Source organism: Carassius auratus, unplaced genomic scaffold, assembly GCF_003368295.1.
Source record: "Carassius auratus strain Wakin unplaced genomic scaffold, ASM336829v1 scaf_tig00042586, whole genome shotgun sequence".
Classification (NCBI taxonomy): Eukaryota; Metazoa; Chordata; class Actinopteri; order Cypriniformes; family Cyprinidae; genus Carassius; species Carassius auratus.
The window spans coordinates 45,774-62,039 of NW_020526726.1; the positions used below are offsets into that span (position 1 = coordinate 45,774).

Below are 16,266 nucleotides of genomic sequence, written 5' to 3' on the forward strand. Positions count from 1 at the left end.
TCCCAAGCAGCACCTCGCAGTTAAATATTAGCAGCAATGAAGAAGTGAGCCAGACAGCTATCCAGCAACATGCCACCAGTGATGATGATGAGGGACAGAAAGATGAGCTGGTTCCACAGGCAGATCCAGATCCAAGTATGGAACATGAGAGGAGAAAGAAAGTTACTTGCTAGGGATGATGTTAAGGAAGTGATATTCAGGTTGCTAAATTTTTAATGATTACAGCAGTTAAAACAGCTAAACTTCAACATTTTAGCTGTAAAATGTCACTTGCAGTAGCTTATATTAAGAAATATGTTGTGCTTTTACTTTTAAAAATGTTGGAAACATTAAAGTTAATGCTTATCATCTTTGAAGAATTTGAATACAGAAGTTACATTTGTAATGGTGTATTTTCATTTATATGTGGTATTATTATCTGTGCAGTCAGATTAATTAATTAATTACTGTATAAATTAAGATTAATAAGTAATAAATTCATTTTAAGAAAGCATGGAATAATATGCTGTGATAACAGCATATTATATAAACTATTCCATGCTATCTTGGACAAAACCTGTTTAAAAAACAAAAATTCATTCCATTGTATTTTATTCAGGTTGAGCTTAGACCAAGAGCAGAGCAAGACACCCACTCCAGCTCAACATCGTGTCAACTTCAGTGCTATTGCTATAATTTGGATGATATAGTATCATGAGCCACAATTAAAGTCTTATGACACTCCTGCCAGGCGTTATTGTTGTTGTGGTCGAGTTTACGCGCACCGATTGCTTTGGACCGGGCCTAGTCAAAGTCCAGGGCCGTTTTTTAGTCCCAGTCCGTCCCTGTTCATCTCCAAGTCTTGTTTTCTTCTTTTTAAATGAAAATAAACACATTATACATTCACACACAATATAAAACAAAAAATGTACAATAATTTTACTCATCACTAAAAATATACATTTTACCAGGATCAAAAAAAAAAAAGTGTATATATATATATATATATATATATATATATATATATATATATATATATATATATATATGAACCGAATGAAGGATATGGGCTATTGAGGAACCCAGACATGTTCGCATTAATTGTTGCAAAACATTTTCTACATTATATGTAGAGCCTTTTATAGTCATATTCCCATCATATTAATGATTATTGTATCACCCCCTAAACCTAGCATTTATTTTTATTAATTCTAAAAAAGCATTTATTAATTATTTTTTACTGTACACCTACAGTACCACCACACAATAAAATGCTGCATGCACGTACATTTTTAATTAAATTTAGTTTTTAAGCGATCTGAACTATGACTATAAATTTAATCATAAACCACATGTACCTTGTTATATCACTATAATATTCATGTCACTATACAAATTTGTATTCTGATAAACCACATAAGCAAGCAGACATACACATGAACATATCAAGTTAGAAAGAGACTTATCTCTATTTTAGACAATATGAAAAATAAATAAAATATAAAATTATATATGACAACATGTTACTAAAGCAGAACATACATTTTAAACAAGTATTCACCAAGTTTATCAAACTTATAAAACACATAGCAGTTATAATCTACATCGGATCAAGTTATTTCAAACACTCGCTGCTGAGTAAGAGTTATTTTTGAACTCAACTGATTTGAAAAAGTCTTTAATGTTAAAGTTATATAGCTGTTATCTTTCTGTAATGATCTGCAGCGCTGACGCTCTCCAGACGCGGAGAAACTCCGCCTTTGTCATAACCCCTCCTCTAGACCCAGCTGGCCCGCTTTGGCCTAAGGTTTTCATCGGGCCAAAAAACCCTGGCCGTTGGCCCCGAGGAAGCCCCGGCAAGGCACGATCAAGCCCCGGAAGTGACAATGGAAACGCGACTGGCCCTGGCCCGCACTAGCACGCCCGGTTTAAGCTCGCCAGTGGAAAAGTGGCTATTGTTTAGGCGCAGAGGGTCAACGGATCTTTTGTGTACTGCCAGACACCGGTGAGACATATGATTCTGCTGTCGATGCTTTAAAAGAACACTTCATGCCCAAAGTTAATGTTATCGTGGAGCGCCATACATTCAGAAAAAGAGTACAAGCTTTACACGAAAACATACAACAGTACGTTGCTGCTTTACATGCACTCACCGCTAACTGTGACTTCGGTGATAAAGTGGATGATATGATTTGTGATCACTTACTGGAACATTTGCACAGTGATGATATTAGACAGAGGCTGTTACTCGACACGGACCTGACATTACAGAAAGCTACTACACTTGCAACACAATTAGAAGCTGCGGCTGAGCACACAAAGAGAATGACGGCTAAATCTCATAAGAAAATATCATCAGTGAGATAAAGGGAGCAAATATGTGTGCCATTATGGCTGATGAGGCCAGGGATGGAAAGACAGAACAGTTGGCACTCTGTGTTAGATACGTGTCTGTTAAGGGTGCCGTCAAAGAAAGGTTCCTAGCCCTTACAGAGGGGTCACAGTTTGATGCTACTTCCATAACAGCTGCAATTGAAAATCAGTTGGTAAAGAAGGGATCAATTGAAATGTGTGGAACAGACCTACGATGGGGCAGCTGTCATGAGTGGGGATGTTGGGGGTGTACAAAGGGTGTCTGTGTGAACTCTAACAATTAAGCTGGTGTTCTGAAAAGGTCTCAAAAAAAGGAAAAAATCTGGATTTTGGAGTTAGTTGAATCAATGTTAAAATGATAAAAGTTATTTTTCAATAGACATAATGTTTGTTTTTGTGTGATAAGAGGGTGGGTGGTGGCAGTGGGGCTCATTGTGTGCTCAGCACCCCTAAAGCTCGGACCCTAGAATCGCCCCTGGGTGAGACATATGATTCTGCTGTGGATAATTTAAAAAAAACACTTCATGCCCAAAGTTAATGTTGTCGTGGAGCGCCATACATTCAGAAAAAGAGTACAAGCTTCACACGAAAACATACAACAGTACGTTGCTGCTTTACATGCACTTACCGCTAACTGTGACTTTGGTGATAAAGTGGATGATATGATTTGTGATCACTTGCTGGAACATTTGCACAGTGATGATATTAGACAGAGGCTGTTACTCGACACGGACCTGACATTACAGAAAGCTACTACACTTGGATCACAATTAGAAGCTGCGGCAGAACACGCCAAGAGAATGACGGCCGACAGAGATGCTCCAGTGCGTGCCGTACACGTCAAGCCAAATCACGCGAGAGGGAAACACCATTCATGTCCGACTACTGCCCACGCTTCATCAACCGTAAGTCTTGTTTTAGATGCGGTTCAGAAAAACACCTAGCTAACTCAGCACAGTGCCCAGCTGCAAAGGTGTTTTGTATTTATGCAACAAGAAGGGACATTTTGCTCGTGTGTGCGGTTCAGCCCCAGCAAGTGATGTGTGCGAGGTGCAAGTGCATGACGTCACAGTGGTGTGTCTAGATAATTCTGCTGAAGTACAAAAGAAACTACATTGTGAAGTGTCTATCAATACTCCTGCTTCACCTAGCACCAAAGTACAATTCGTTGTGGATACAGGCTCTTCTGTGTCTATATTGCCTCTTCACATTTATAAACACCATTTCAGTGCCACACAATTATCAACACCTGCCATCCGTCTGGTGACATACACACAGGAATACATACCTGTACTCGGATGCCTGCAAGCACAAGCGTGTGTATCAAATGCGTCAGCTGCTGCCACATTCTTCATTGTGGATAAAGGGACTGCTTTGTTAGGCATGGACTTGATTTATGCCCTAAAACTTCAAATAAAAGGTGATAATGTCTGCTCCTCGGTCATGGCCACCAACACCACAACCCTGACAGATACTGAAATAGGATTTGTAAAAAACTTTGTCCACAAGGTAAAAATTGACCCCACAGTAAAACCTGTGCATCAGAAACTGCGACGCTTACCTTTTGCAGTCCGAGCATCTGTTTCAGCTGAATTAGAGCATCTGCTGAGAACAAACATCATCGAACGTGTGGATGCTTCAGCCTGGGTGTCCCCCATCGTTGTTACTGGGAAGAAAACAGCTGGGATACGAATGTGTGCGACTTAAGAGAAGTTAACAAAGCCGTCATTACTGACTGTTATCCATTACCACACATTGATGAAATGCTTACCAGCCTTAGGGGTGCTACAGTATTTTCTACTATTGACCTGGCTAATGCATACTATCAGCTTCCCCTGAATGAGGAGTGTAGAGATATTACAGCTTTTATCACTCATGACGGCCTGTTCAGATACTGCAGGGTTCCCTATGGCCTGGCGTCGGCACCCTCCGCTTTCCAAAAGATGATGGCTACCATCCTGGTGTACCAGGTGTCAAAAATTACCTGCAGATTCTGGATGCGTCACTATTATAACAGATTCACTCATAAATACCTACAAAGCGCTTCAACATTCCATTTAATTATTACAAATAAATCACAATTTATTTACTACTTATGTTAATACTTATCAGTATTTATGTATTGTTATAGTAAAGAAAAAATCAGCATTTCCTGCAAAAACCTACCCATACCACTCAAATTATAAAACATTATTATAAGATAACAGTTGTGAATCAGATTAAAGTAAGGCGATCGTTTCGAAAACTGGCTGGTTATGTACTTGCTAAAAAATTTATTTTGGATCATTTTTAACCAAAAAGAGTTACGGACTGCAGCTTTAAGTAAAAAGATATTATCAAGCAGCAACCTTCCAGTCTCTCTGAAACCAATACGGAAGTGACTAAAACTGCAATTAATCAACTGATCGCTAGAGACTGTCTCCAAAAGGGAGTATTTGGTGTAACAGAATATGTTCAAAAACACATAACTTTTCAAATACTGTACATTATTGTAGGTCCATGCCCCGCCTCTCTCAAATGTGTTGTTTTCTGCAAAGACCCTCCTTCTGAGAAGCGCAGTCTGCTCTGATTGGCCAACTGACTCAGTGCATTGTGATTGGCCGAACACTGCAAGCACTCGACGGAAATGTAACGCCACTTTCCATAATCGCAAGCTTCATCTTTCAAAATAAATGTAAAGACAGTTAATAATGTCCTTAGTTTTACCATCAGTTCAAGCGAGAAAGAGGAACAGAGTCAACATGCCGCACAAAACTCCACATTTGAACAGTCAACAGCAAATACTTAAGCTAATAACAAAACATAATTAGGGGCCATTCACATATCATGCCTAAAAACTTGTGGAAAACGCTAGGCACGCCGCTTTCTCCTTCTTTCCAAAGTGCGTGCCTACATTTGAAATAACAAACAGAGCGCAAAAGACGCTATATGTGAATGAACCTTTACAGTAGCTGATTCAGAAGAGCCAGATTGTCATAGCAAAGTCATAATTACCTCCTCTCGTAGATTCACAAAACAGTCGTCAATAAAATGCGTTGCTGTTCTGTTGTAAGTAATCTTAAAGATGCATCTATTTTTGGAAGGGGGAGTCTTAACTTTGATAAAGAATATCTCTTTGGATTTGAGACTTAAGTCTTTGCAACTTTACAGATCTTCATTTCCAAGAGCTTGTAAAACTCCAAAGAGCAAAGAAAAATTGAAATCGCATCATATGACCCCTTTAAGTTTTTTGTTACTATGTTGAATTTTTCATTTCATAACCAAAAGTTATAGTCTACTATTATTTAATGGTTAAGGGGAGGATGCCAAATAAATTAAAGTCCATTCTGTCCCCATCCAACACCAACAAAAATGCACAAAATGACTACTATGTCGGAGGGCTAATGAATATGTATTGGAATAATTTATATGCATTTTCTTCATCCATTTCTTTATCAAGAGGAAAAAAAAGTTAATGTTCGGTAAGAACAGCACAACAATACAAAGTGATTGCATAGGATTTAAAACACATACTGAGACAGATCTATTCTAGAGTTTATAAATGAACCAAAAAATTAGGTTCTTGGGCATGGGTGGTTTCTCTTTCTTGGGTGCGGGGGGTTACTTTGCTTTCTTGGGTGCGGGAGGTTTCTTCGCTTTCTTGGGTGCGGGAGGTTTCTTCGTTTTCTTGGGTGCGGGAGGTTTTTTCGCTTTCTTGGGTGCGGGAGGTTTCTTCGCTTTCTTGGGTGTGGGAGGTTTCTTCGCTTTCTTGGGTGCAGGAGGTTTCTTCGCTTTCTTGGGTGTGGGAGGTTTTTTAGCTTTCTTGGGTGCGAGAGGTTTCTTCGCTTTCTTGGGTGCGGGAAGTTTCTCCGCTTTCTTGGGTGCGGGAATTTTGTCCGCTTTCTTGGGTGCGGGAGGTTTCTTCGCTTTCTTGGGTGCGGGAGGTTTTTTAGCTTTCTTGGGTGCGGGAAGTTTCTCTGCTTTCTTGGGTGTGGGAAGTTTGTCCGCTTTCTCTGGTGCAAGAGTTTGTTTCTCTTTCTTCAATGCTGGGGATTTCTTACACTCTTTTTTGGGTGCAGGGGGCATTCCTATTTCATTTATGATGGGAGTATTGTCCCGTTTATAAGGAGGTATTTCATCAGCAACATAAAGCACAAATATAATATTTACAATTAGTGGTGTCCACACATAAATTACAGTACATCACAATTGTATACATACTGTATGGTGTATATAATATGTTCCTGTAGCTCAAGTGGTAGAGCATTGCGTTAGCAAGTGCAATGTTGGGGGTTCGATTCCCCGGGAACACAATGATAGGTACATTGATAGCCTGAATGCACTGTAAGTCGCTTTGGATAAAAGCGTCTGCTAAATGCATTTATTTAATTTAACTTTTAATTTTAATTTATGGATATGGCTGACAATTGTTTTATTAATGTTTTTATCAATCAAAATACCAACTCACCACATATAATGTTGGTCACAATATTTGTTGATGCTGGTCTTGGTGGTGGTGCTGAGTTACTAGCATTGTTATAGTTAGTGATGTCTTGTTCTGTAGTCTTAGTATTAAGTCCTGTGACAAAGACACATAAACAGTTTTTTATGATGACATCTTGCACATAGTTTTGTCTGTTTGCTGTTGATCAGATTTCTTAAAAAGCGCTGATTGGTCATTGTTTTCATGTACTCAAACATTTATGTCTATTGGCTTCAATGCTGATCGATTCATGTTCTTCACGGAGTCCTCACACAAGAAACACATGAGAGTGTTTGAAAGCTGCATCTATCAGCGGATCCATCTATGTGCAGCTATATTAGGTATCCACTGACTGATCCATTTTCAGAACATTTGGTCTGTACCAAATGGTGTCGCAGTTGTGTGAGCACTCGGTGAAGAGCATGAAGCGATGAGCATTGAAGCCAAAACAACTGTGTAATCTGTTGAGTACATAAAAACAATGACCAATAAGCACAGTTTAAGAATCTGCTCAGCACCGCTCAAATCTTAGTGGGAAATTGATGTTTTTAAAATTTCAGTACCGAATGTTATCGCAGTCGGTACTCTTGACAACTCTTGGGGCTAGAGGAGTGGTTATGAACAAAGGCGGAGTTTTTACAGCTGTAAAACCAGCATTACAAACTTTTTTAAATAATTTGAGCTCAAAACTCCCTTTCAGTCAGCAGTGAGTGTTTGAAATACCTTGATCTGATCTGGATTATCACCAGACATGGCAGAAATATTTATAATCAATGCAAAAGACTACACACTACTATTTAGTAACATATTTTATCTGTCATAGGTCTCTTCTATGAGAGTTTATCTCCATGTAGCCTAAGTCATAAAGATATAATAATGCTTTTTGTTTGGGAGCTTTTATAAAATATACTATAAATGATCATTCTTTCTAAATGTGATGTATATAGGCTACTGTGACTACAAATAAACTTAAACCGACTCATCAACTGAATAAGAAGATTATGTTCATAACACTTTATTTCTTTGTAACTAGTTTTCAGTCCTGATAAATTAATTCATTATGATCAGTGTATCACTTACTATAGTAAAACATTGTTTTTTTTATGTTTTAAAATGTATTTTAATGTCTCAGTTTTTTCTTATGTTTTCATTTTCAAAGTTGTGGCAGATATACTGTATATTGTTCCACTATTAGTACTTTCAACATGGGACTTTTTCAAAATATTTTCCAACAAGCACTGTCTACTAATAACAACAAGGTAAACTCACTTTTAAATGGTATTGAGCATTCAGGATCAGCAAGCTTGCGTTTCCTGCTGACACCACCTGTTAACAATAAGCACAGTACAGGTTATAGATTAAATCTGTAGCTGTAGTACTCATAAATCTCTTGAAAATATTAACTTACCCAGTTTTTTGAAGTGGTGTTTTGCATGCTTTTCCAGCAAATAATAAAAGGTGCTTTTGACGTTGTCAGGCTTTAATGATTTGAATAATTCTCTCATTTTTTCCTGGTCTGTTTTTTCTGCTTTGATCTCTTCATATGTTTCATTATGTATCATGCCCTTGTTGAGTAGTTCATCTGCTATTGGCATCACTGTAGTAACGTTTTGAATAAGGTATGAATAGTTTTCATCCACAAACCTGGCCTCTGGGGATAAATGAATAAAATCTATTACTGTACAACTTTTAGACAGTTTTTTCTTTTCCAATTTAATAACTCGAATTTAAAATGAGACTAATGATAAAATAATAATAATTATAATAATACAATGGAAAAGGATTTGTAATAAAAGGAAAATGTACTGGTAATTTTCTACCAGGACATTGTCCAGTAATTTTCCAAAAACTTCTGTTAACCCTAAAACACAATGCAGTGAAATGGTTAAAAAAACAAACAAACAAACAAAAAAAGCATCAGAGTGAAGTAGCTTATATTTAGTGACACATTATTAGTCTAGTAAGTTGCAGGAATATGCAGCTGAAACTGGTGTCTACTGTACATCAACTTTGTAGCTTCCAACTTTTTTTCCATCTCTCCGTGAAAAATGCAGGACTATACCAATTTTCTTTTTCTTTAGCATACATAAAAATTAAATTAATGATGAGCACTTACATTAGACAAGTTTTGTAAGTGTGTGAAGTATACATTTGTCAATTTACATAAACAATAATTTTCTCTTAATAGCTGAAATAGAGGAGAGAGAAATTACTATATCTTATTAACTTTCAAATTAAAATTAAATAAATAAAATGATATTAATAATAATAACAATAATAATAGGCCTGTAACTAGCCTTAATTTGGCTGGTGATTAATTGTCTTAAAAATAATTTATTGGGATTTTGTGTGCTTTTTTCAATAAATAATTGTGATGAATTTAATAATTTTATGTATTATCATTTTGCAGTGTAAGACAACAGTTAACACCATTAAATATTAATTTATTCAGTTCAGTAAATAACTGAAATAATCACAACAATCATAAAAAATGCCATCCAGATACCACTACTTCATAATAAAGTAAAGCTAAGAGTTCGGAAGCCTCTAAATTTCCATATAGGCTAATACAATCATTATGATTACACTCGTAATTGCTTTAACAAGCTCATTGTTCAGCCTAAAATTAATATCTATTTTAGATGACTACATGATTTATATTATCTTGAACTGTTCATTTCTGAAATAGACATTACTTTCAGTCACCTCTGATGGAAAAGAGGTGTAATACTTTCGTTAGTAGTAGGTTAATGTTTGCAACACAGAAATGTAACCTCTACTGTGTAGATTGTTTGTGAAGGTGTTTCAAACATTAAACTTATCATGAGCGCTGCTCTCTCTGGATCAGCGGTTGGGCGAAAAGAGTTTTAAATATTCCGACGTGATTGTGATTTCAATTGTTTAGTATAGCTACGTAGTGGAATCATAGCAATAATACTGTGTGTGTCTCCCCTCCCTTGTGGTCCATGTTGTCGTTGTTTTTATAATTCACGTTTTTAAGTTTTTAAGTAGGCTACCTTTTCATAAATATGTTTGTTTTCAAGGCATTAACGGGACTTAAATTTCAAAAAGTCAAATTCAATTAGGCTACTTCAGTCCCTTAACCACCGTGTACGAACCCAATTCTAGTAAATTAAAAGGTAAGAATTTTTAAAGCACTTATTTCACACATCATGTAAGCTATGATTGATTTGTACCTTCGCATCGCTCCTGCTGCTCTCCCTCGTTGTTCTCGCTCATTTTTATTGTTAACCCCAAACCCACAAATGCAGATGATTAATTTATTATTATTATTTTGTAAACCTGTCGATACTTTCAACGCTTCCTTGTTCAAGTAAATTGGGTGGGGTTCAGTCAGATAAAACGAAAGTGGTAAAAGCCGATATGATTGGTCCAGCAGCGGATTCGTGCAGCGTGCCTCTTCCTTTGGTTTGTTACCTGTAAAGTATATGATGAGGGGGACCTGTAAACGCACAGGTGGGAATGTATTGCACATCAAAATGATTAAAAGCATTTAAAAATCATAGTGACTTGATGGCAGCGTTTTAGCTTATAATGTGTGATTGGGGTGAGTTTGCTGAGCAACATTTCATTAAAAATACTTCACCTCTTCAGTATGGGTGTGTGATTCCACACCACACTAGTAACAAATCTGTTATTATCCTGCAGTATGAATGAATAAGATAAGTACAAAAATATTACCTATTGCGAACACAAGCAGTAACTGAACATCTCGCTCTTCAAATGAAAAAAAGAAAATTAAAAACATTATTTCTAGAGGTGATATATTGAACATTACTAGTGGTTATAATATCCACTGGCATCACTATAACAATCTGGATGAGCTCGGACCTGTTCTTATCTACAGACTTCTGTAAGATGACATATTTTGTTCGATGACAGCATCAATTACTTGTTTTCTCAAAATTATTGAAAGTTTCAAGCATTTTCATGTACAAAGTAAATCCTTGATGAAGCATTTACACTTACGCTTCCGGAATGGATCAATTTGCAAAAAAACAAGGAGCTTGATCAAATGACAAACCTATGAAGGAGATCAGTAGAGATACAGTTATTCTTCCAAGTGTTAGTGTTTTAAAGGATGATATGGCACATTTCTTTACTTCTATACTTGGTAAACTTTTGAATAGATTATTTTTGTGGCATCTTTACCTAGGAAAGGTAAAGATGCCAGATTTCAGAATTAGAGACTGTCCTCAAACTTTAATTGAGGACAGTAAGAATGTTAGGGCTCTAGATATGGCTTTGGATGCATCTAGCTCAGGGATTGCTGTACATTGTTCAGTTCCGGCAACAGAGCCCCTGCAGCAGGGCAACTGGGTGACAGTGAGGCAGTATAGTCATGGGTCAAAACACCGCTCTTCTGTTCCGATCAAAACATTTAACAGGTTCTCCCCACTCAGTGATGCACCCACTGAGAAACCTGATGAAAGTGTAACCCTGGGTTAATTTCTACATGATTATTCTTTATTATCATTTGCATTTTATTTATTTGTTTATTTTATGCAGAAATGCGCTGCTTGGTGATGAGAGTTTATTATTAAATCAAAGTGTACCTGTTCAGAAATGGTAATAGCTGTAAGTTGTATTTGGTTTAAGGTTATTGGCTAAAAACAGCTTGATCCCGCCTCATATCAGTTATGGCAGCTGTGATTGGCCAGGGCTAGTGTGAGTGAGGAGGTGAAAAAGAAGGAGAGAAAAAAAAAGATGTTGTCGGCATGATAACAGAGCGCGCTGGTTTTATTTGTGTAAAAATATAGTCTTTACTGCATTATTTAAGTGTTAAGCTGAATAGTATTCTGTTGTGAAGTCAACACGACGATTCGGAAGAACTGTTAGTTTATTGCAGTAAAATTGACTATTTATGTTACTGGTGAGAAACTTTACTCAAGTTTAACGTTATCCCTTACATCGGTGTGTATGTGAGAGCATCAAAGGTGATCTGAGTGATTGCTCTGTTAGTGCAACGATTGAGAGTGACGGAGTCGAGCCACTGAGGAGGAATCCAGATAGCCCTCCTAATCGCCGAGTGGTTAGGAGTTCCTCTGGCATCGCGGGAACATCACAGAGCTTCCTAAATGATGATGGTTTCACGTGGATCGATCTGACGGGTGACGGGAATCGTTAACCCTTGCCATTTACTGTCAGGTACCCTTTGTTTATTTTATTTGTGCTCTTATTGAGTGAAGCGGCCATTTTACGTTTCATTCGGCCTCAACGCACACAAGCAACGTTTCAGGCCTGCAACGGGGTGTGTGTGTGTGTGTGCGCGTGCGTGTGCGTGCGTGTGGTGTGTGTGTGTGGTGGGCCCACAATAAGTTGTTTATTTTGGAGGATATAACGGTTTAATACTCTGTGATTCATTGGGTATATTAATCGAGTGTTACAGTTTAAATTCTTGACTGAAACTGTTCAATTTAAGTTCATTTACATAATCCTACTTTATTTATGTACTGAGTTTACATAGCTATACCAGAATTACATTGGTGTGTTGATTTACATTTAGTGAAAACAAATTTGTACTTTGTGTATAATTTGAGTTAATTTAAAGGAGAATCATTAGCCTTATTTCTATGGAAGTTTAAAAGGTTAACCCTTTAAGGGTGTACTCACACTAGGCAAGGTTGCCATGAACTGGGCCCGAGTACGATTGTCCCCCCTCCCCACTCCCCCTCTGGCCTGCACTCACATATAGGGTTTCAGCATTCGTGCCGGAGCACGCTTACGTCATTATGGTGCGACGGTTTCGGGATAAACAGGAAGAGCGGCGCTCTCTGAACACAATGGAGTGCATCGTTCTGTTTTCTTTGTGGATAATTTTGTGTTTGTGTTTTGTGTTTGGTCCACAGCCTGTTGTTAAACAGATGTGTCGCCTTAGTGGCGCGAAAATTTTCACGTAATCGTGCTGCTCGTATGAGGATGTTTGCAAGGTACCAGCTGAAGTGCAGCAAGGACTTTGCAGTTTTTAGTTTTTATGCGTTTTGCACCTTAGCCGTAGACCAAAAGCGACCCTTGCCGCAACACTGCATGCGAACCGCGCCCGAGTCCAACTGAACCATAGTCTTTGAGTTTATACTTGACTAACTGCGGCCCAGGTCAGGAAGCAGACAGACTGGCTTAACCGACCATCTGCTAGCTGACTCACATCACAGAGGTCAGTTAATTCTCAGCACATAGAGACTATTTCACCTAGAGATCACACTATAGAGACTGTGTCTATTCCCCGAAAATACAAAAAAACGTCCAAACCAAGTTAAGAGTAGCAATTCCATTGCGGCTCAACAAATAAAAAACAGATGCAATACGGATAAACAAATGATAAAGCTTGGCTTATTGCATATCAGATCCCTTTCTAAGAAAACACTTTTTGTAAATAATATGATCACTGATCATAATCTAGATGTCCTCTGTTTGACAGAAACATGGCTAAAACCTGATGATTACATTATTTTAAATGAGTCCACCCCCCAAGATTACTGTTATAAACATGAGCCGTGTCTAAAAGGCAAAGGGGGAGGTGTTGCTTCAATTTATAACAACGTTTTCAGGATTTCTCAGAGGGCAGGCTTCAAGTATAACTCGTTTGAAGTAATGGTGCTTCATATAACTTTATCCAGAGAAACAAATGTTAATGATAAATCCCCTGTTATGTTTGTACTGGCTACTGTATACAGGCCACCAGGGCACCATACAGACTTTATTAAAGAGTTTGGTGATTTTACATACGAGTTAGTGCTGGCTGCAGATAAAGTCTTAATAGTTGGTGATTTTAATATCCATGTTGATAATGAAAAAGATGCATTGGGATCAGCATTTATAGACATTCTGAACTCTATTGGGGTTAGACAACATGTCTCAGGACCTACTCATTGTCGAACTCATATTCTCGATTTAATAATGTCACATGGAATTGATGTTGATAGTGTTGAAATTATGCAGCCAAGTGATGATATCTCAGATCATTATTTAGTTTTGTGCAAACTTCATATAGCCAAAATTGTAAATTCTACTTCTTGTTACAAGTATCGAAGAACCATCACTTCTACCACAAAAGACTGCTTTTTAAGTTATCTTCCTGATGTATCCGAATTCCTTAGCATATCCAAAACCTCAGAACAACTTGATGATGTAACATAAACTATGGACTCTCTCTTTTCTAGCATTTTAAATACAGTTGCTCCTTTATGCTTAAAGAAGTTTAAGGAAACCAGTGTGACACCATATTTGATCTATTTGATTGCAATCTTTTCTTAGAAAGCCACGTTTCTAGCATTTGTAAAACTGCACTTTTCCATCTCAAATATATATCTAAATTACTGTCTATGCTCTCAATGTCAAATGCAGAAATGTTAATCCATGCATTTATGACTTCAAGGTTAGATTATTGTAATGCTTTATTGGGTGGTTGTTCTCCACGCTTAGTAAACAAACTACAGCTAGTCCAAAATGCAGCAGCAAGAGTTCTTACTAGAACCAGGAAGTATGACCATATTAGCCCGGTCCTGTCATCGCTGCACTGGCTCCCTATCAAACATTGTATAGATTTTAAAATATTGCTTATTACTTATAAAGCCCTGAATGGTTTAGCACCTCAGTATTTGAATGAGCTCCTTTTACATTATAATCCTCTACGTCCGCTACGTTCTCAAAATTCAGGTCATTTGATAATATCTACAGTAGAATATCAAAATCAACTGCGGACGGCAGATCCTTTTCCTATTTGGCGCCTAAACTCTGGAATAACTTACCTAACATTGTTTGGGAGGCAAACAATCAAACATTATTTTTTTAAGGTTTAATCACACAACATTTCTTCCATGTTTTATTTTTAATAGTAAATCCCCTTTGTTTACCAAAAAGTTAAGTTTGCTTAATTTTAAATAATTAAAGGATACATTTAATTAATGTTTTATGTGTTTAATGTTTAATGTGCATCTCAGAAAATGCTTTATTTAAAACCCCAATTGAATGGCACTTAAATGCACTTAATTCATCTGTCAACTTTATTGTCATTGTTCACAGTACAAGTACAGACAGAAACAGAGGGTACTAATTACACCCATGACTGCAAGCCTGTGCATGGATCCAACTCCATCATTAAGTTTGCAGATGACACCACGGTGATTGGCCTCATCAGTGACAACGATGAGACTGCCTACAGGGAAGAGATACAGCACCTGGCCACATGGTGCGCTGACAATAACCTGCTCCTTAACACCAATAAGACCAAGGAGCTCATTGTGGACTTCATGAAGAAGAAAGGAAGCACGCATGACCCCATCCACATTAACGGGATGGTTGTTGAACGTGTCTCCAGCTTCAAGTTCCTGGGAACCACCATCTCGGAGGAACTCTCCTGGGCCACAAACACCTCCAACCTGGTCAAGAAGGCTCACCAGCGCCTTTTCTTCCTCAGGACACTGAAGAAGAACCAGCTGTCTTCATCCATCCTGGTGAACTTTTACCGGTGTGCGATCGAGAGCATCCTGACCAGTTGCATCACAGTCTGGTATGGGAACTGCTCAGTGGCTGACCGCAAGGCACTGCAGAGGGTGGTGAAAACTGCCCAACGCATCACAGGGACACCACTTCCTGCTCTTGAGTACATCCAGAGGAAACGCTGTCTACGTCGAGCTCGCAGCATTCTCAAGGACTCCTCTCACCCTGACCATGAACTGTTTAACCTCGTCCCCTCCGGGAGGCGCTTCAGGAGCCTCCGGACAAGGACCACAAGATTCAGGAACAGCTTTTTCAGTGCATTAAGTCTCTTTGTGTGTATGCGTCTGTCCCATCTGGCCCTGCGAGTGTCTCACCTGTACTGTGTGGCTTTGTGATCTGATGTCTGCGGGAAGTCCTGATGAAACCACGTCTTCTCCTCCCGTCACTCACGCTGGGGTCACATTCCATCATGCTGACTAGAGAGAGAGAGAGAGAGTGTGTGTGTGAGTGTGTGTGTGGGGCAACAGGCTGCTGTGAGTGGTACCAAATTCATCACTTCTTCCTGCCCACTGATCCAAGCAACATAAAGGAAAGGTGGGCTCTGAAAGATGGCATGTATTATTCATGTGAGTGGTAAAGGTATATGCGTTTTGTTATTACTCGCATCGTGTCTCCGTGCTTTGGTGGAGTTGGCCCTGCAGTAGCATTCCAGACACCCGTGGGGATCCTCTCCTGAATAAAACCACTGACCACCACAGACCAACTTCAAAAAACACAAGCAAATTATTTTGTTCAGCTGCGACCATGACAGTGTGTAGCTCTCTGTAATAGATTAAAAATACAAGTGCGAGAAAAAGATGAAGACGGAAGACAAAAGTAAGGAAGCAGACAGAGGGATTTGAAAAGGACAGCGACGAGTTGACAATTGAGTTATAATATCCTGTCCTTTATGAATAATGAATTTGATGGCACCACACTCTCAGAAGTTAGAT

The 16,266-nt window shown here is 38.3% G+C and overlaps 1 protein-coding gene across 2 annotated transcripts; it reads right to left on the minus strand.

Moving 5' to 3' along the window:
• Positions 1–5,534: 5,534 nt before the first annotated feature.
• LOC113085971 (histone H1-II-like) lies at positions 5,535–12,488 on the minus strand. Of its 2 annotated transcripts, XM_026255305.1 has the most exons (6): positions 12,449–12,471; positions 10,012–10,252; positions 8,223–8,465; positions 8,084–8,140; positions 6,800–6,910; positions 5,535–6,419 (listed from the first exon to the last, which is right to left on the minus strand). In XM_026255305.1, the coding sequence occupies exons 2-6, from the start codon at positions 10,052–10,054 to the stop codon at positions 5,953–5,955; spliced, it is 921 nt and encodes a 306-aa protein (XP_026111090.1). In that variant the 5' UTR covers positions 10,055–10,252; positions 12,449–12,471; the 3' UTR covers positions 5,535–5,952. The 2 variants fall into 2 exon arrangements, with proteins under 2 accessions (XP_026111090.1, XP_026111091.1); XM_026255306.1 differs by lacking the exon at positions 10,012–10,252 and having other exon boundaries at positions 5,536–6,419; positions 12,449–12,488.
• Positions 12,489–16,266: the final 3,778 nt, after the last annotated feature.